This window comes from Talaromyces marneffei, chromosome 2 (genome assembly GCF_009556855.1).
Source record: "Talaromyces marneffei chromosome 2, complete sequence".
Classification (NCBI taxonomy): Eukaryota; Fungi; Ascomycota; class Eurotiomycetes; order Eurotiales; family Trichocomaceae; genus Talaromyces; species Talaromyces marneffei.
Window position 1 is genome coordinate 1685954 of NC_072349.1, and position 19446 is coordinate 1705399.

Below are 19446 nucleotides of genomic sequence, written 5' to 3' on the forward strand. Positions count from 1 at the left end.
ATGATAATTGATATATTGGTATACATATTATCGAGATTACAGTTATTTCATTGTATACATACAATATGGAAGATTCAGGCTTGATTTCTTATAATCCGGGATATAACAGGCAAAATCATGAAAAGATTGTGCTCAATACCAGTACAAGAGAACCAAAATATAACATTCTGATAAGCCTCATGTACTTGCTTGTCAGCCCAGCCAGAATCTGATAATATACATACAGTTCCTGAGAAACACCTAGTCTCGTATACTCCATCGTATCTCGTGATTCATGATTCATGACTCCCGGGCTCCACTGCTTCGATGAAAGATAGGAACGTCTCTGGGTGATAACAAGCCCTACAACTCTTTCCTGGGTTGAAAGAGCTATGATATCAGTTCTTCGATAGATGAACTAGTATTATTGCCCACATATCGACCAGGATACTGCCTATAAGCCAACGCCCCCAGGCTTTGCCCAACGACAAATCCCTTTCTGCCAAAATTCATAAGCACAGTCCGACACCACATGTACTTGCGCGACGACCGATTCAAATAATACTGCTGAGCGGACCAGAGCGGTACCATGCCGATCTGAAACCCATAACCGCGAAGACTATTTCGTCCAATACCGGCCATGGCTTGACATATCTTTGCGGCGAAGTATTCGCCGATTGTTTCAATGTTTGCGAGGGTTTCGCCTTCGAGCATGGTCATTTGCTGACGAGCTTCTGTTAGGCGCTCCGTTGTTACGGAGGAGGTTGTTGATGGGGAGGAGGAAGAGGCGGGGGATGGTGTTTCGGTGCTGGGGCTTGGACCCCAGAGATGGCGGTGGGCAGTTGACATGGCGCTATGGACGACGACTTCGCCATACCAGTATAACAGTAATAATTGGGCTATATATGGGGTCTGAAATGTGACGCTATCCGGGAATATATCATTCAAATCGGAGTCGGGGTCGAGGTATGGATGTTGCTCTTCAGGCTCTAGATAGAATAGTGGCCCGGTTTCTTTGGTCTGGAAATCTGCGTACCAGGTGACCAAATCATCTCGTAGAGCATGGCATTTCCACATTAATTTCTGAGCGGCTGCTGTTGCACCAGCCTCAAGGCCACTTGCGGCCATGCTATCAATATGCTCTGCTTTTGAGAGTAATCCCGTGAGACGGACAAGGATATCTAGTAACAGGTCGTAGGGTGTGTCGGAAAGACCTCGCCATTCGGGCTTCGCCAAAAATGACGTTTTACCACTGGCGTATGAATCCCAAAGCTGTGAACGTTAGCTAACAGTATCACCACATACAGGAATGCAATGCAAGAGAAGCTTACCGCTACAGCTCGGATTCGACGAAAGAGATTCATGTCAAGAGGCGACGATGGCGATGGCGGTCCTCTGAGCTCGAGTAATCGACAAGCGCCTTTGACATGGAACATCCACCCGCTTGTTCCGCCCTCGCTTGTATGAAAGATCTTTCACCAGTCAGCCTTAAGATATCCACATAGGGAATAGGAAAGGAACACACCTCATATATTGACATGCAGATACAGGCCGCAAGCATCCCTTCATCTATCTGATTCCGAGCCAATTGGCCTCTCATATGTTGCAATGCTTGATTATAAAAATGTTCTCCCTGTCGCGAAGTTTGTTTATTCCCGTGCATATCACCTATATACGCAAGTGATAGAGCCGAAAGGGACATATCCAATATTTTCCATTTCCCCAACAAATTCGGTAAACCCATCAACCATGTCATTGCTGTAATATTTTCAGTTCGCTGTGCCATGCGGTCGGGCATATATCGCTCGATGAAATAGGATACCATCTGTAAACGGTTGACGTCGGACGAGTTTAAGGTCATCATACGGGAAAGTCGTGGTGGGCGCAGCTGTGCGGTTTGCGGTTTCCATATTTGTTGTTGCAGATGGTCTGGCGGTAATTGTCGCGATGAGCGGAGTGTGACCTTTTTCGAGTTGTGACTGTCTTTGTTGCTAATGCTGTTGCTTCTGTTACTGGGCTGACCGCTGTCGCTACTGTCTGATGGGGTTGCTGATCGGGTTGGGATGACATAGACGAAATGGCGTTCTTCGCCATACCCTTCGCACTGATAGCCGGTTTGTGCACATCTCTTGCATTTGGGCCTGGTCTTGTCGCACTGTCCACAACAAGTCAGCTCAGGGACGACCCGACTTCCGAAGGCAATCGGGTGTACAAACGCTTATTTTACGCCGACGGCATGTTAGACATGGGCGGAATATACGGGATCTCGGGTTGATGGGTTTGTCGTTATTATTATTATTGTTGTTGTTGTTGTTGTTGTTGTTGTTGTTGGCGGCGGTGGTGATATTGTTGTTATTTCGAGTCTCGTTCATGGTGATAAAAGGAGTCTTGTTCTCCGACGACATGACTCATTCTCGCAAGAATAGGATAGTGTGGACATGAGACATCATCGACAGGGTTTCCTTGTTGTGTCACGTATCAGTATTCAATCTCTCATTTGATGAAGAGAAGACAAACTCTGGGGATGGGGAAGTGTATGAAATGTAAGTGTGATATCCAAGGTATCCTGGTTCCCCGCAAAACCCACCGGGATCGCTCTCAAATCTGAATTTCAACGCCCTCGGTATTTCCACGGATGGGCTGGCTTGGATGCGCCGTTCTCCTTTGTCTGCCTTGCTGCCCTTAACTTCAGGCTTGACATAGAGTACCACAAGACTAACCCAATCGGGTTGCTAAACCACTGTAAATTGCACTCACGTGGGGACTACAGCCAATCAGAAGCCCACAGTGAGCAAAAACACGTGCATGCGGCCCGTCGGAGAACGCTATGTCTGTAACAGCTTAGTGGGTATGTCGTTCTTGGCTTTCGTTCTTCATGGACCTTGTTATTTCCAGAACATGCCACTCCGAGTCTCCTACCAGATCATGTTTCCTCAGCCTTTCAGATACGCAATGCATACAACGACGTGTCACTTCTATAAGGTAAGATGCCATCGGATTGTTACAACGTAAGGTATGACACCAATATTTAGGCTTCCCAGGTGGTTTCATCTAACTAATGCACATCATCGAACGTCCTCTAGTCGCAGGAACAAGGCTGTAGGGGGTCGGCCCGTCATTGGACCGGGGAGCTCCGATCCATCTATCCAAGCCTTCCAAGACATCCTTTTCGGCCCTAGAGTCCTGGACTTCTAGTAGTACGTACACCATCGTATACTACGTCAACCTAAATCCTTGAATATGCAGTCTTATAAGGTCTTGAAAGTCTAGGCAAAGTCGATCAATGGATCCACTAAATTGAAGTCATGGACAGTCAGGCGAATCGTTAAAAACACTATCTTTTTTAAGAAATGAAGCAATGACAATGAAACAAATTAATTTGAAAGGCGCATCTAGTTCTTGCTTGCTAAAACCCGAAAAGTCTATAAAATAAAGGTATCACAACAAATAAAAAAAATATTAACGCCTTCCTGCAATGGCCTCTTTGGGGACAGGTCGAGTCCAGGATTGTAACACGCCAACACCCAAAGTAATAACACCCATGATCCAGATAGAACGGTCGTAGTGGGTGCCATTATATCTGAAGATAATGTTGAAAATCACACCTCCGAGGTTTCCGAATGCGCCGACTGTACCAGAGACAATACCATTGGCGAAAGGATACACATGAGGCACCAAGGCAAAGCTAGCGCCGTTGGCAGCTTCGAGGAAAACAGCCATTCCAGCCATTAATCCAAACATGGTCGCTTCGCTTTTGGGGTTTGTGAGACCGATGGCAATCAAGAACGCTCCAGTGACAATGACCAAGAATGTCAGCCAAATCTTCTTAGCCCACACGGAGGAAGTGCGACGGTAGATCACATCTGCAATGTATCCTCCCAGGGGACGAGTGACGACGTTCAAAAGACCGAACATGGCTGCCCATTCACCGGTCTTGGTCTGGCCCATTTTCGGGAAGTTCTTGGTGTAGTAGTTACCCAAGGCGCCGTCAAGGGCCAATTCAGCACCGAAGGAGCAAGCGTACAGAGCAGCGAGAGAGATGGTGGGGATACTGAAAGTGACCTGCAACGTTTCGCGCCATGTTGGTGCAATGACCATCTCGTCAATGACATCACCCTTGGAGTTGTCGACCTGAGCTTCGGTGTCAGAGGCAGCAGACGAGGAAGAAGCGATCTTGCCGTCGATCTTTTCGTTGGCAATTCTGGGGGTTGTGGTGCCGGAAGTGAAAGGCGATGATGCATCTGGGTAGTTGGATGTGACCATGGGAGTCTCAATGCCTCCGAGATGGCGTTCGGACCATTTTCCAGTTGGGGTGTCGTCGCAGAGGAACATCATGCCCAAAGCGACGCCGGTGATAATGAGGAATGGGACGATGTAGGCGACTCTCCAGGCTTTGTGGTCAGAGAGACCCTGCTGTTTGACGAGAGAGTCGAAGATTGCGGGCATTGCGAAGCTGTATCAGACATCAGGTTAGCAACCGTATCGTCACCGATTCAATCATAAGGGGGCACATACTAAGTCACACCACCACCGGCATTACCCAAACCAGCAGCTAGGGCATTGGCATAACCAACAACACTCTTATCATACCATCCAGTGGTCCACACCTGGCAAGGCACGAAGCTGGCGCCGAGGATACCGACGAAGAATCTCAATGCAATCAAGCCAGAGGATGTGGTGACCAGGCCTGCCATGGCAGTGGGGATGGCGCCACAAAATAGGACTCCAATGAAGACCCATCGAGGTCCGAATTTATCACACAAAGGCCCGCAAATGAATCGCATGAGGAGACTATTCATTGTCAGTAAATGGGATTGTGGCCAGATACAGAACGAACACTTACGTGGCCAAGAGTGCTACAATGTTAGAATTTGCTACATCGGCCTGGGTCATGTTGAGATCTTTCTTAATGGTGGTAGTCAACTAGACACTGTTAGTGTTCAATTCCGCAGAGAAGACATTCGAATAGTAAGGTCAACTCACCAGAGGTGGAAAAGCGAACCACGACAGGAACGCGACAAAGAAACCGAGCCACGAGAAGAAGAATACTCTGCCATATCGATTGATCGGGTTGAAAATTGGAATTGATAATGCTTTGTTTGTGAGAGGGTTGACTTCGGGAGCCATGTAGGTGCTTGTGAGCACGCTGTAGGAAGGCATCTTGCTGGTTTCACCTGCCCAGGTGATGATGGTCGATTATGGGCTGGAAAGTGTGGAGTTCCAGATGCCAATATATATTTTTTGACAGTCTTCTAATTTTCGAATGTTGATGTAATGTGGTGTGGATATGATCGACTTGTACCACCGATTTAGGTATCTGGGTATCCCCGTCTGATGTTTATTAGATTGTTGTTTGATGATGATCTGGATATGAAGTGAACCATGGAAGCAAGGACAGTCAACATATATAGATAACTGTGTTGAATTGACATCCTTCACTGCCCACGCTGATTTAGTCGAATCTGAATCTATATCGAAGTTTGGAGATTGTCGAAATCCTCCGGAAGCATTTCCGCGGCAATTAGATTGACTTTAAATTGATATAACAAAACTCAATATGTTAAGGCAGAGAGATAGTGGTGCCAGAGTATCAGGGCTGATAGTGTGTTTGACGCTTAAGGTTTATTGACGGAGTACACTCTGGAAAATTATGATAAGAAGGGCTAGAAGGATCGCGCCAAAAGCGCCTTAAAGGGAGAAGGGGCCTTGTGCTCCGGACGAGGGAATCTATCACCACCACATTCCATAACCCAGCCCATATTGTAAACACATGTACTTTGGTATGTTGACCCTTTGAAAAAAGAGAATAATAGAAAATAGCTACGGAGTGGTATGATTGGGTACTCAGATCCAGGCTAGTTGATCTACAACGACCACCCCCAAAGGCTACCCGGAGGAAAAAGAAAAATGAATTCGAGATAACTATCTTGCGGCTTATTGGACAGGAAGGGCTGAAAATTCATCTACCATCGAACCTCTGTATGAACCCAACACCAACCCTGGACAGTGGGCAGGCAAGTCTACGACGTCTGGCCATGCTTCGGGCAGGGATGGGAGTGGGATGGTGCAGATAGTCAGGACTCAAGTCGTCATGAACAATGCATAAGAATCACTCGGACAGTATGCATCCAAGAAAAGGCCAAGGATAAGGCAAAAAACGTGGAAGGCAAAATAACAAAGTTTAGTCACAGCTTTTTGATAGTTAAGTTAGCTAAGTTAGCTACTGCTGGATTAAGAGATTTAGGGCGCGTGTCAAAACGGTTCCTGTCCGCGGAGGACTTCTCCGGAGAATCAGTGGAGATACAAATTCTTGAGTGATGACTACAGCGTAAAATAATCTGGAAACGGAGTATTATTCATAGCCCCAGAGAGGGTCCTTATCGAAGTTTTGTATGTGTGGACGGGAGTCTACGGAGTAAGCCTCAGTAAGGAGAATGGATTTTGATAAGCTAAGAGGCTAGTGATCCGCGATGTGGGTACAGAGGATCCGCTCGCTGATAAGAAATACACGGATTTTGATTGGATGAAGGTCTGGCTTCCCGACGAAAACGGTTAATGCTCACACGTGATTACAGTTGCCCTACTTTGTATGCGTCATCTACCAACTACGAAGTTAACTTACGTTAGACAGTGTATAGTTAGTAGAAGGATGGAAGATATCTACGTAGTATAGGATATCGATTGAAGTAGATACCGATCTAGATTGAATCAAGAGAAACATGTATATGCAGGTATAATAATATATAGATTATGATGGTATATTGATCTAACTAAAGCAACCCGAACTCCGAAAAAGCCCCCATATAAACACAGTAATCATGTCCTCATAAATCTACTCTATGTCTGTCTGCTTCACCAATCGATGTTATTAGCACCACCTCCACAAGAGACCGCCTTCGCGGCAGCTTTGACGTCACCAATCTTCTTTCCCCTGGTACCCTTGTAGATCTTATCAACCTTCTCAAAAGGGTCCTCGGACTCAGTGCTCTTGATCTTCCACTTCTCCGTTCCAAGAAGAGAGTCCAATTCTTCAGTAGGGGGTAGCTTGAGGTATACCCAGCCATCCTCACGCTCTTCAGCTGGGAAAGTGGCAATGTTCATACTCTCATCATTTGAGCAGCGACCGGCTTGCTCGCCGTTCAAGTCGTAGTTGCGTTTGTGGTAAGGGCAGGATACCCAGTATTTACCGGCGTCGTCGTCACCAATCAGGCCATCGGAAAGAACAAACGCGCGCTTGTGAGGACACATTTGTTGTGTTGCGTAGTATTTGCCCTTGATCTTGAAGATGGCCAATTGTGTGTCGCCCCGCTTGACGTTGGTAGATGATACTTCGGGCTTGGTGTTGGTGAAATGGCTGGCTTGGATGATTGGCTGCCATGACAGGCTGGACCATTGATGGCCCTTGAAGTCTTCATTTGCGCCATCCTTGGGCCAGTATGCAGGTCTGTTCTGGTGACGTTCTTTAATCACTTCAATCGTCTCGACGGTTTCCTCGGTGTTGCCGAATTGTTCAAAGTACTTGCGTCGTTCGGGGTTGTTGACGGTTTCTGTCCATTCGCAGAAGAAGCTGCCAACAAGCTCCTCCATTTGTCGCTCCATATCTGCGCAGATGCCAAGCTTGTCCTCCAAGATAACCTCTTGTAGATACTTGAGACCTCCCGGGAGATTCTCCACCCATCGCGCGGTACGCTGTAGTTTGTCGGCAGTGCGGATGTAGAAGATGAGGAAACGGTCGAGAATCGGGACTACCTCCTCTGGAGGTACGTCTTTGGCAAGGAGTTCGGCGTGTCTTGGCTTGGCACCTCCGTTACCACCAACGAAGATGTTGAAGCCTTTGTCGGTAGCAATGAGACCGAAGCTGTATTCCGTTAGTGGAAAGATTTTAATGCTGTGTATGAATTATGCTTACTCTTTGCTTTGTGCCTCAGCACACTCTCTGACACAACCAGAGACACCACCCTTGAACTTGTGAGGACCTCGGATACTCTTGTACCGCTCCTCAAGACGGACAGCCATACCAACACTGTCACCAACACCGAATCGGCACCAAGTAGTTCCGACACAACTCTTGACTGTTCGGAGTGATTTAGCGTAAGCGTGACCACTCTCCATACCACCTTCCACCAATTCAGTCCAGATAGCAAGAAGATCTTGTTTCTTGGCACCAAACATGTCAATTCGCTGACCACCAGTAATCTTACAGTAAAGGTTGTATTTCTTTGCGACTTGGCCGATAGTAATAAGTTTCTCGGGTGTGATTTCACCACCAGAAACACGGGGTACAACGGAAAATGTTCCGTTGCGCTGAATGTTGGCTAAGAACCTATCGTTGGTGTCTTGAAGCTCGTGAACTGGCTTGTCCATAAGGTGAGGGTTGTAGAGACTGGACAGGATTGAGCCAATGGCTGGTTTGCAAAGTTCACAGCCTAGAGATTCCGGGTTCTTTGCGCATGCCTTCATGACATCTTCGAAAGTCTTCAATTGCTTAATGGCAACGATATTATACAAGTCTGCGCGGGAATATGGGATGTGGGAGCACACTATTCAAATATTAGTAAATTGCATACCAAAACAGGGGTAAGAGAAACTTACAGTGGTTGGAAACCTCTTGGCCCATTTCAAGCATGGTTTTATTGAAGATAGACTGAACTAAGGGCATACAACCTCCGCATCCGGTGCCAGCCTTGGTGCAGGATTTGATTTGTGCGATTGTTGAGCAAGTGCCATTCTTTACGCTCTCCACCACATCACCTTTGGTGACGTTGTGGCAAGAGCAAATCTGAGTGTCATCGGGCCTATAAACTATTAGGAAATGGTTTCTTTTAATTTAGCGAGCGTGCTGAAACTTACAGATCGTCGGCATTCTCTTCCCCGCCACTCTGTGAACCCAGAATAAATTGGCTTGGAGGAACATCCAACTCCTTCTGAGACTTGACCATCTGGTTCAATTTGATGTAGTCTTTGGTGTCACCAATCATCATACCACCCAGCAGGTACTTTCCATCCATGGTGAAGAGATATTTCTTATAGACAGCGCCGAATGGATCTTTGTAAGTCAACGCCTTGACTTTACTGGTAGAGATTTTTGGCTGCTCCGACGTTTCGAAAGGTCTGACATGTTCAGCTGAAGCTCGTCGGCCAGGCAAAAATTTGGGTCCATCCCTGTCTGCGAAGAAGTCGCCAAAACTAGCCACATCGACACCGAGCAGCTTTAGTTTGGTGCTCAGATCTGGGCGGTGGAACCTCTTTGGGTCTTCACCTCGGTGTGTAAGGTTGAAGGAAAGTACATCTGCCATTTCGATACCGGGAGCAATGATACCGAATGTCTGATTCTCCCAGCTGGCGCACTCTCCAATGGCATAAATATCCGATACAGATGTTTCAAGGCTGAAAAAGTCAATAATAACCCTAAATCCTTGCTTTGGTGACTTATAGCATACCTTTCATTAATGACAAATCCTCCTCGAGGAGCGCATTCAATGCCTGCTTTGGCACCCAACTCATCACGCGGTCGGACTCCAATCTATGTCATATTAGCCCCCGCCCAAATCAAAAGGAGAAGGTGGACATACTGCAAAACAGATACAGCAACAGTCGATCTTCTCGCCATCCTCAAATGTGATACCAGTCACATTGTTTTCCTCATCTGTTTCGATGCGTGCGACTTTCTTCTGATGCATTACATCCAAGCCCAGCTCTCGGATTTTCTCGGTCACGAGTGATCCAGCATCAGCATCTAGTTGTCGCGCAAGGACATATTTGTTCCTATCGACAAGCTTGACACTGCCAAAGTCTTCTAGATCGGTCATCGCCTTGGCCGCTTCAAGACCAAGTAAGCCACCACCAACAGTGACACCGGTTTCGCCTTTGTGATGGGATGCGAATTCGATTAATCGTTCCAAATCGTCGATTGTTCTATACACGAAAATACCCTTGGCGTCGTAGCCAGGTGTGGATTCGGGAAGCACGGCATCGGAACCGGTTGCGAGGATGAGCAGATCGTAGGATATCCAGTTTCCGGCTGATGTCTGTACTTGTTTCTTTGTTGCGTCGATTTCCGTGACGAGTGTGTTTAAGTGATAGTTAAATGATCCATCCGTGAAGGAAGAGTACTATTGCGGTCAGAAACAACGAACCAGAAATATCACACCGACTTCCAACTCACCCATTCTTGTGAGTTTAAATATAAGTCTTCAATTTTCCGATGTTCGAAAAAAGTCGATAATCCGACTCGGTTATATGCAAGATGTTGTTCTTCGCCAATGACCACGATATCGTATTGTCGTTGCTCGGCGTCCCATTTCATGATTTTCTCACTGTTCAAGTCAGCTTTTGCATCGTTGTCATCCTGCTCCGAATGCGTGCATACATAAATGAAATAGCCACCATTCCAAGCCCAACAATGACAATCTTCTTCCGGCTAGACACCGTCTGGACCGCACTCTCATGATGACTGCCAATGCCGGCGATAACGCCTTCTATCGACGGATCTTCATGCATCAATGGCGCCATGATGCAGTATGCTGGGGTTCTGTGATGCTTCAAAAGTTTACGTGAGAAGGAGAGAAAGAGCAGAGCCCCGTGGGATATACGTGAGATTTAATCCAGGAGGGGCAACAAATGCCAGGCCTCGAATTTCAGTTTCGATCGCCCACGCCTTTCTCTTGGATGGCGCAAACTCGCCAATCATCTACGATACAAGCGGGATGACCTTGAGATATTTGAGATAGGACAATCTCCTTTACGTATTATTCGCGCAAAGGCATGCTCTATCTCCATGGCGGACCAGATTGGCGGCGACAACAACTACGATAACGGAGCCGTGGCGCCTCAACCGCAGTCGCGACCGGCCCACGCAGCATGTACGTATTTACATCACGCAAACGTTGTACGTTGTAAGTTGTCCTCGTAGTACGTACGTATGAACATTCCCTTGAAGACCTAGTTTACATAGTGTAAATTTACTTTATGATCAAGAGCGATAATTAGGAGAAAGACTCCGCGGAAGGAGTGGATCACTCGCATGCTAATCCGCTTTCGGCAAGGACCACTAACGCACCGGATTAGCGTGAGATAAGGAATTTGTGCCGCGACGCTGATTGGCCACATGACCTCAGTGCCCTAATCGCTGCCAGATTGAGTAATCACTAACTTGCGCTGTACGTAGTAGTAATGCCTCATCATTGTCGTCGTCGTCCATTTATCACCGTGGAGAAGTTCTGAGAGGCACCGAAACCAAGACGAGAGGCTCGGGCAAAGAGAAATCTAGTCCATTACCGCATTGCCCCACTCTCTCCAGGATATGTTTTTTCTAGACCGTCGTTAACCAATAGTTGTCTGTGTTTTGTCGGTTGGAGCAAATGACGGGCATGGCCGGCTGTCGTTCCTTTAGTACACCGTTGCACACGTTGTTGTTTTCGACTAGAAAATCTTATAGCACCTTGGATTTCCGCGGGTACATTTTAAGGCTTGTTTTCTCAGAAGGGTTATTATATCCCAGCCCTAAGAACCGTGGCGGAACTGAATGTCCAATATACTCTCGCCTGACTGCTCTTCGGACCCAAACACTATCATCACTCAAGCCTCATTGAATCTGTAGCAAGTGATTAGATGGGCGCAGATATATGCAATCTACATTTATAGAAGATGGCTACAGAAACGCAGGCATACAAGCAGGGAATGTTGGAGTATTCCCTGCCGGTCTCGAGTGAGAGTGATAACGGTTCGACCTCACAAAGCGACAGCGATAGCGCTTCCATTGTTTCTGATATATTACCTGATATTCCTTTACCGCCACCATCCAAAGCACCAACAGAGATTCTAAGCGTTGATCGGGATACGCCAGACAACCATGTGCCTCGTGATCCACGGCTGATTAGGTTGACTGGTGTTCATCCATTCAATGTTGAACCTCCACTGACAACACTGTTCAAAGAGGGTACATTCAACGCCTCCCGGTTGTCAAATTAGAAAGCCGACTAACTTTTCTGAAGGTTTCTTAACATCTCCAGAGTTATTCTACGTCAGAAACCATGGGCCCGTCCCACGAGTCCGGGATGAAGACATCCCAAAGTGGGAACTCAGCATCGAAGGGTTAGATCCTCCTTGGTATGACTCTGAGGAATACGTTGACTGACTTATGTTCATAGACTTGTTGAGCACCCTATTGTGCTTGACTTTAGACAGATCCTACAAGAATTCGACCAGATCACTGCACCCGTCACACTTGTATGTGCTGGCAACCGACGCAAAGAGCAGAACCAAGTTCGAAAGTCCAAGGGTTTCTCATGGGGAGCAGCCGGTCTCTCTACCGCCCTGTTTACTGGTCCAATGATGCGGGACGTTATCAAACGAGCAAAGCCAATGAGAAGAGCCAAATATGTTTGTATGGAAGGAGCGGATAAACTGGTGAGGCATACTGTACCTGAGGCTTATGGCTTCATACTAACCTTCTACTGTAGCCAAACGGATATTACGGAACATCTGTCAAGCTCAACTGGGTCATGGATCCGAACCGAGGCATCATGCTCGCCCACAAGATGAACGGCGAAGATCTTCGTCCTGATCACGGTCGTCCCTTGAGAGCGGTAGTGCCAGGACAAATCGGCGGTCGAAGTGTCAAGTGGTTGACAAAACTGATCCTAACCGACGCGCCAAGCGACAATTGGTACCACATCTACGATAACCGGGTGCTCCCGTGAGTTATTTCTGCATACCAAAACATAATCCAAATCAACTGACATCATCAGGACAATGGTCTCCCCTGAACAATCTGCCAAAGAACCGAAATGGTGGTACGACGATCGATACGCTATCTATGATCTCAATGTCAACTCGGCTGTTGTACATCCTCAACATGATGAAGTATTGCGACCTGCAAAGGCTGGTCCAGGTGCAACATATACTGCACAAGGATACGCATACGCTGGAGGTGGTCGACGAATCAACCGAGTCGAGATATCTTTAGATAAAGGAAAATGTGAGTTGGCCATGAGGTTACATCTTACTCACAATACTGACATACTTCATAGCATGGCGCCTGGCAAACATAGAATATCCCGAAGACAAATACCGCGAGTACGAATCCGACCTTTTCGGCGGCAGAGTCGACATGTTCTGGCGCGAGACTTGCTTCTGCTGGTGTTTCTGGAATCTCGAAATCCCCATCCCCGACCTCACCGAAAGCGACGCAATTCTTGTTCGTGCTATGGACGAAGCTCTTAGCATTCAACCGCGTGATATGTACTGGTCTGTTCTTGGTATGATGAATAACCCTTGGTTCAGGGTTGCAATTATCAAGGATGGAGATACTATTAAATTCGAACATCCTACACAGCCAGCTTTGATGCCTGGTGGATGGATGGAGAGAGTTAAAAAAGCTGGTGGAGACCTTACAAACGGTCACTGGGGTGAAGTGATGAATAATGAAGAGGCAGAGGCCAACAATCAGAAGCCGGTCGAAGAGATCAATATGAAGAAGGAAGGTCTTGACCGGAAGGTCGATCTCGCAGAGTTCAAGGCACATGTCTCTCCGGAAGAGCCTTGGTTCGTTGTGAATGGCGAGGTTTATGATGGTACGAAGTTTTTGGAAGGTCATCCTGGTGGTGCTCAGAGCATCGTGTCTGCGGCAGGCATGGATGTCTCTGAGGAGTTCCTTGCAATTCGTAAGTTTCCTCATCCCCAACACCGTTAGGATATCAACACTAACAATCCTATAGACAGCGAGACAGCCAAAGCAATGATGCCAGACTACCATATCGGCACTCTAGACAAGGAGTCTCTAAAGGCCCTTCACGATGAAGCTCAAAACCAATCTTCTTCAGGCATGCCAGATGAGAAATACCTCCAACCCAAGGTCTGGAAGAAAGCAGAACTCTGCGCCAAACGGTCTATATCATGGGATACCCGCGTGTTCACCTTCAAACTTGACTACGACCTTCAACCTCTTGGTCTACCCACGGGACAACATCTAATGGTTAAGCTCAAGGATTCTACGACAGCCGAATCCATCATCCGTGCCTACACACCTATCTCCGAAACAAACCAGCAAGGCACTCTCGACCTCCTCGTGAAGGTCTACGCACCCACTCCAACCGAAAAGGGCGGGAAAATGACCATGGCACTCGACAAACTCGCCATCGGCGACAACGTCGAGATCAAGGGTCCCATCGGTAAACTAATCTACCTCGGCCACGGCCGGGTGTTGCTAAACGACAAACAACGAAACGTGAAATCCTTCCGCATGATCTGCGGTGGAAGTGGTATCACGCCTATTTACCAAGTCCTTCGAGCCGTGGTCACAAACCCCGAGGACCCAACACATTGTGTCGTCCTCGACGGCAACAGGATGGAAGAAGACATCCTCTGCCGCGAAGAACTCGATTCTTACTCTGCCCTAAACGACGAGCGATGCACAATTGTGCACACGCTCACAAAACCGTCTGATGACTGGAGAGGTCTCAAGGGCAGAATAGGAGAAGAGTTATTGAAACAACATGCTCCCCCTTCTGCGGCCGGGGATAGTTTGGCCCTGATTTGTGGACCTGAGGGTATGGAGAAGGCTGTTAAGGCGGGGTTGTTGAAGATGGGCTGGGATGAGAATGATCTTGTTTTCTTTTAATTATACCTAATTTGTTGTCTTTTCAATGTTCGATTATAGAGTGCGCATTTCCTTGGGCGTTTGGTTTTATTGAGACTGGATTGGATATGTGTGTATATAGATTGATATATTACTTGCATCGCGGAGAACGTACATGTACCGTGAGGACGAATTATGACCATACTTTTGACAAGTTGTCCAATTCCACATCTAATCTAGTAATACTGCTTCATATCCAGCCGCAAAAGTAAATACTCATATATACTCGACGTCCCTCTTGCCGACATCCCTCGCGCAGAACCACTAACACTTGCTTTTGACGCCGCCAAACCCGCTCTCTTCCCATCCAACCCCCTCAAAAACCTCATCAATTTACCTACATCTCTCCTAAACGTGACATAAAGGCGATAAACCGTCTTTTCATTCTGACTGCGTATTCCATGTTCACCATCAAGTCTGGAAAGAGGCATAAATGCCAGAATTGTGCCGAATATCTCTTCAAGTATCTTGTTTACTTGTTTCAATGGCGCACTGCGACGGGACTGGCTTTTCGGGTCTTTCGGGTCAACAAGGAAGACCGAGAACAAAATCTGATCGAGGACATCTTCGTGATATTTGCGTAATCTGTGCAGGGAGCCGGCTATGTCGATGGTGCCGTCTATATCGTCACTGTCGATGCAGGATTCGATAGAACGCAAAGTATCTTCGAATCGATGCCAGTTCGTGCCGATTGCGACTTGGAAGATGTAATCGTTTAGAGCATGTATGAAATGGTGGGTTTCGATGCGAAATTGTTGGAAGATGTTATGTGTATCTCCAGATAGAGAAGTCCGAGCTGTTGAGTCGCGGATGAGACCGTTGACAACGGAGACCACGCGTAATAGTCGTAGGAGGTATCTGAAGAGTTGGTCGTATTTTTCGAGTGATTTGGGCGTGATTACGCTCTCGATTGTGGTTGATGGTTTGTATTGCATGCGTAAAAAGTCTAGGGCTTCTATGGCGTTGGGATCCTTGCATTTGATCAATTCATTACCAGTGAGGTCGCGAATAGCAAAACTGAGGTTGCCCGGCAGCTCTTTTTCTTTTGTTTCTGGTTGCTCCGATAAGAACGTGTCGTTTTCGCCCGCATCATAGCAGTCACTCAGCAGCCCCATAAGAACCAGTCGAAGCTCGGAGCTGGCTGGTGGCCATGTATCTCGATTCCCCAACCGTAAGCCTGTATGAAAGCCACCACGGGCAACGCCTGATTTTCGCTCACCACTCGTCATCTCGGGGTCAAACAGAGAGTGGGATAGTCGTGAAGTAAATGTGCCGTCGCCCAGGAGCTGGAACCGCCATTGTAGTGTGAGATGATATCGTAGCTTGTGCTTCTTAAAAAGCAAATGTAGACACGAAAAGTCGACCAATTTCGCTTGCACTGCTAGAGTCGGTGCTAGAGAGAGGTACAAAACCGAGCCGAGAGGAGGGCCAAAGGCTGTATCATTTTGTATCAAGGTATGTGGACTGAAGAATTCACTTTCTTCGGCATCTTGGTAAAGCCTATCAGACTCCATGTGTGCATCGCCGGCAAGTAGTCCAGTGACATGCTTTCCATCGTCGAGATTAATGAGCTCAAAATTATTGTCGGCGACGTCATCCGCATACAGCCCCTTTTCGGTAGGCTCCGCCTCCCCATGCCGTGTCCCAGGACGAGACCTTGACGTGTCGCCGTTGTTGTACCTCGTTATTTCCCGGCGCAGTCGGCTTTCGTACTCATTAGCTCTTCTCTGTATCTGCTCGATATGTGCCCAGTTGAAAGCACATGTAAGGCTAGGAGCTTCTGCGGCTTCGACAACATCGGCCCTTGAAATCGGGTGGTCTGGCTGGTTCTTTTTGAGCAAACGAAGTGTCTTTCCGGTTTCGAATAGTAAGTGTGCTTGTTCGGCGGGTAGAGACGAAGGTACAAATTCCGGGTGGTAGATATAATCCACAATTGCGGGCCTCGGAGCTGTGTTAGCTAGGTTTTGAGATTGATCCACCTCTACAAAGCTTCTGCTCATTGACTGCTCCTGACCAAGAAGAAACTTTTCGCTTTTGAGTCCAATCCATGTCTCGACGGATGATAGCCACGGTTTTGTGCACCGCTGAATCAGCTCATATAAAGTATTTGCCAGCCAGGGTACCCGCTGTTCATGATCTTCACTTTTGGCCAAAAGTACAGAGATAATATCACTCTCGCTCCGGGCCGTTTCCGCTGCTGTAATTATATCTACCAACGTGCTCACAAGGTGACCGCATTTCTGAAACAGGTTATGGACCTGTATTAAGGAGACATCGACACGTAGATGTCCTGAAAGCTGCTTCTCAAGACTGTACAGCAATACTGAAATAGCACTGGCCAAACTCGACAGCGCAGAAGGTTGTTCACTGACTGATGGGTTCGCTCGAACAAACTTTCGCATCCTCTGGACGTCCGTACCACATCGTGAGATATCGCTAATCATACCGTTGAGAGCAGCAAGACTGAGCCCAGTGATGCGTATATCTTGTATACTCTTTTCAAAGACCCTCTTCTGCTCGTTATAATGAAACAGCATTGAATTCCACCCCAGTCCGAGACGAATAAGGCAATCCAAGAATACCGAATATCGCATTATACGGCCAGCATTCTCCAGCCCGCTCACAGTGGCTTGATGTGATAATGCTGCATCAAAGCCTCTGTTGCCGAATTCGCTCAGATATGCGGATGCAGGTTCTTTGTAATTGCGATCCAAAAAACCGTCCCAGGATGCGAGTTTCGGTCCATCTTTTGGCGCTTCATGAAGGTATTTTAGTAACGAGTCTATATTCCATGGGCTATCTTGTTCTTGTTCCTCAATCGAAGATGTTGTATCCGTCTTATCGTCATCGGTGGTAGACTGCGCTGCATCGGGAAGCTCGAGCGAGAGGTTCTCTGTGTTATCGGTGCCGAAGACATTGATCTCGTAGAGTAGAGACTGGTTCTTATCAAAGTTGTATAGTGCAGAACTGAAGAGTCCGTTTGGAATATCTAAAGCAACGATCGTTAGTCGTTCCTAGGTCAAATGCGGAGAGAACACAGCTGTACCTGAAATGGCCGATTCAAGATGGACCGATTCCAGCGGCGGAAGTGATTCAAGAGCAAAGCTCGAGGTCTGCCACCAAAGATCCTTGAGTTTGAAGGGATCTTCTATATCATCCCTAGCTTCCATTTTTCCAACCTCCACCATTCAGTACCTATCGTCGGTCAAAACAACGAAGGAACCTCACGCGGGGAATCGCGTCAACAATTCAGATTACGAAGGAAGGCTAGGCTGCAAGCGGAATAGTGTGAGTTGTTTCGTGCACGGACCACTGCTTAATTCCCGCTCGTACTGCGACGCTCTTCGACTTGTCTGCCGTTAATCTTGCTGGTTGAGAAGGCACAATTATCTGGAGCATTGAACACTCTACCCGAACAAGTTCATAGTATCGATATTCGAAAGGCAGCGCAAAATCCAGGTCAATCAATAAACCTCGACTCCACCAACCGCCATCAAAATGCCTCCCAGAAAACGCCCAAAGCTCTCATCGCGCCCAACGTCCAGCACGCCGCAAGTCGAGACGATAAAACAGTCAACCTCCGCCCACAGTCCAACGGATGGTGCACAAAAGTCAGATCCAGAGTATGACTTGGTCAATGATCCATGGACCGACGAACAAGAGACTGCGTTGCTGAAAAGCATCGTAAGGTGGAAGCCCGTTGGTATTCATGCCTTTCCGACTATTCGAATTGATGGACAATTGTTGATTTGTGACAGGGATGCATAAACATTTTAGGATGCTGGCTATAGCGGAATACATGAAGAGTCAAGGCTACGCACCGGCAGACGAAGAACATACCCGGATTCCAGGAATTTGGAAGAAGCTCGGTTCTCTATACAATCTCCCTGCGCTGGACGAAAGGGTCAGTATAAGTAATGTTGGCGTTCAATCTGTGATTCTTAAATAATTGATTAAATATAGGAGGACTCGATAATCTCTCAAGATGCGGACGACTCGGACGAATCTGAATACTGCCCTTTCGAATTACCCGAAGACGAATACGGCGAGATGATGTTTGCCAAACGACTTGCAGCCGAGCGATCAGAATCACCGGAGACATCTGTTCATCCTGAATCTAGGAGGGACAGCACCGTCGCTGATACTGACGGTAGGAGACGTTGAAGTTTTGGGTTGTCTGAACCAGAGCTGACTCGATTTATAGAACCGCGCTCATCCCCCGCACCATCTCGTGGCCGTCGCGGCAAACCTACCAGAGCATCCACCCGCGGCACGCGCACTACAAGATTACAAGTCGAAATTGAGCGGCCATCTTCAGCAAGCGTCGGCACCGAAGACGAACAAATGGAGGACGCGGATGAAGATGAGGATGGCGAAGAGGAAGGAGATAGCGATGCCGGTGATGCCGATGATAAGGACGCCGAGGAGGGTGATGCAGAAGCTGTAAGCTCGCCGGCGACGAGAAGTACGCGGACGCAAACTGCAAAGTCGAAAAAAGATAAAAAGGGTGCTGCTGCTGCAAGTACGACGACAAGGCGGCATGGAAGACGACGCTGATCATCTGGCTGTTTGTTTATAGATGGCCGGCATTGGTCTTTGTATACTAGATGTATTTTACTTGCCTTTCCTAACATAGAGATACCTAAGAACTGTCTTGTCAAATTACTCTAAAGAGTTCCGCGTAAACCTAAAGAGAAATGTTTAGAACAGTAACAGTAAAGCCTGAATATATTTTAAATCTATTTTGATTACTAGCACATTCGAGTACATTGTAAAAAGAACTGTTTCATGATCGACCGCGTCGTACATGCAACAGGGGAATTTCGTAG

General features: G+C 47.4%; 6 protein-coding genes across 6 annotated transcripts; 2 read left to right on the forward strand and 4 right to left on the reverse strand.

Moving 5' to 3' along the window:
- Window positions 1–369: 369 nt before the first annotated feature.
- Window positions 370–2351, reverse strand: EYB26_002965 (uncharacterized protein; the record flags this gene model as incomplete). Its single annotated transcript, XM_054262269.1, has 4 exons — window positions 370–1251; window positions 1311–1451; window positions 1505–2134; window positions 2196–2351. The coding sequence occupies 4 exons, from the start codon at window positions 2349–2351 to the stop codon at window positions 370–372; spliced, it is 1809 nt and encodes a 602-aa protein (XP_054118244.1).
- Window positions 2352–3438: 1087 nt separating this feature from the next.
- Window positions 3439–5139, reverse strand: EYB26_002966 (uncharacterized protein; the record flags this gene model as incomplete). Its single annotated transcript, XM_054262270.1, has 4 exons — window positions 3439–4432; window positions 4495–4770; window positions 4823–4902; window positions 4963–5139. 4 exons carry the CDS (start codon window positions 5137–5139, stop codon window positions 3439–3441), a joined length of 1527 nt encoding a protein of 508 aa, XP_054118245.1.
- Window positions 5140–6831: 1692 nt separating this feature from the next.
- Window positions 6832–10491, reverse strand: EYB26_002967 (uncharacterized protein; the record flags this gene model as incomplete). Its single annotated transcript, XM_054262271.1, has 8 exons — window positions 6832–7837; window positions 7889–8519; window positions 8572–8774; window positions 8830–9366; window positions 9420–9502; window positions 9552–10091; window positions 10145–10295; window positions 10349–10491. 8 exons carry the CDS (start codon window positions 10489–10491, stop codon window positions 6832–6834), a joined length of 3294 nt encoding a protein of 1097 aa, XP_054118246.1.
- A 1134-nt stretch (window positions 10492–11625) lies between these two features.
- EYB26_002968 (uncharacterized protein) lies at window positions 11626–14599 on the forward strand (the record flags this gene model as incomplete). Its single annotated transcript, XM_054262272.1, has 7 exons — window positions 11626–11917; window positions 11973–12072; window positions 12129–12387; window positions 12441–12676; window positions 12729–12958; window positions 13011–13643; window positions 13698–14599. The coding sequence occupies 7 exons, from the start codon at window positions 11626–11628 to the stop codon at window positions 14597–14599; spliced, it is 2652 nt and encodes an 883-aa protein (XP_054118247.1).
- A 194-nt stretch (window positions 14600–14793) lies between these two features.
- On the reverse strand, window positions 14794–17787 carry EYB26_002969 (uncharacterized protein; the record flags this gene model as incomplete). Its single annotated transcript, XM_054262273.1, has 2 exons — window positions 14794–17606; window positions 17664–17787. The coding sequence occupies 2 exons, from the start codon at window positions 17785–17787 to the stop codon at window positions 14794–14796; spliced, it is 2937 nt and encodes a 978-aa protein (XP_054118248.1).
- Window positions 17788–18115: 328 nt separating this feature from the next.
- Window positions 18116–19174, forward strand: EYB26_002970 (uncharacterized protein; the record flags this gene model as incomplete). The annotated part of the gene is made up of 4 exons (XM_054262274.1): window positions 18116–18320; window positions 18376–18521; window positions 18581–18767; window positions 18822–19174. 4 exons carry the CDS (start codon window positions 18116–18118, stop codon window positions 19172–19174), a joined length of 891 nt encoding a protein of 296 aa, XP_054118249.1.
- Window positions 19175–19446: the final 272 nt, after the last annotated feature.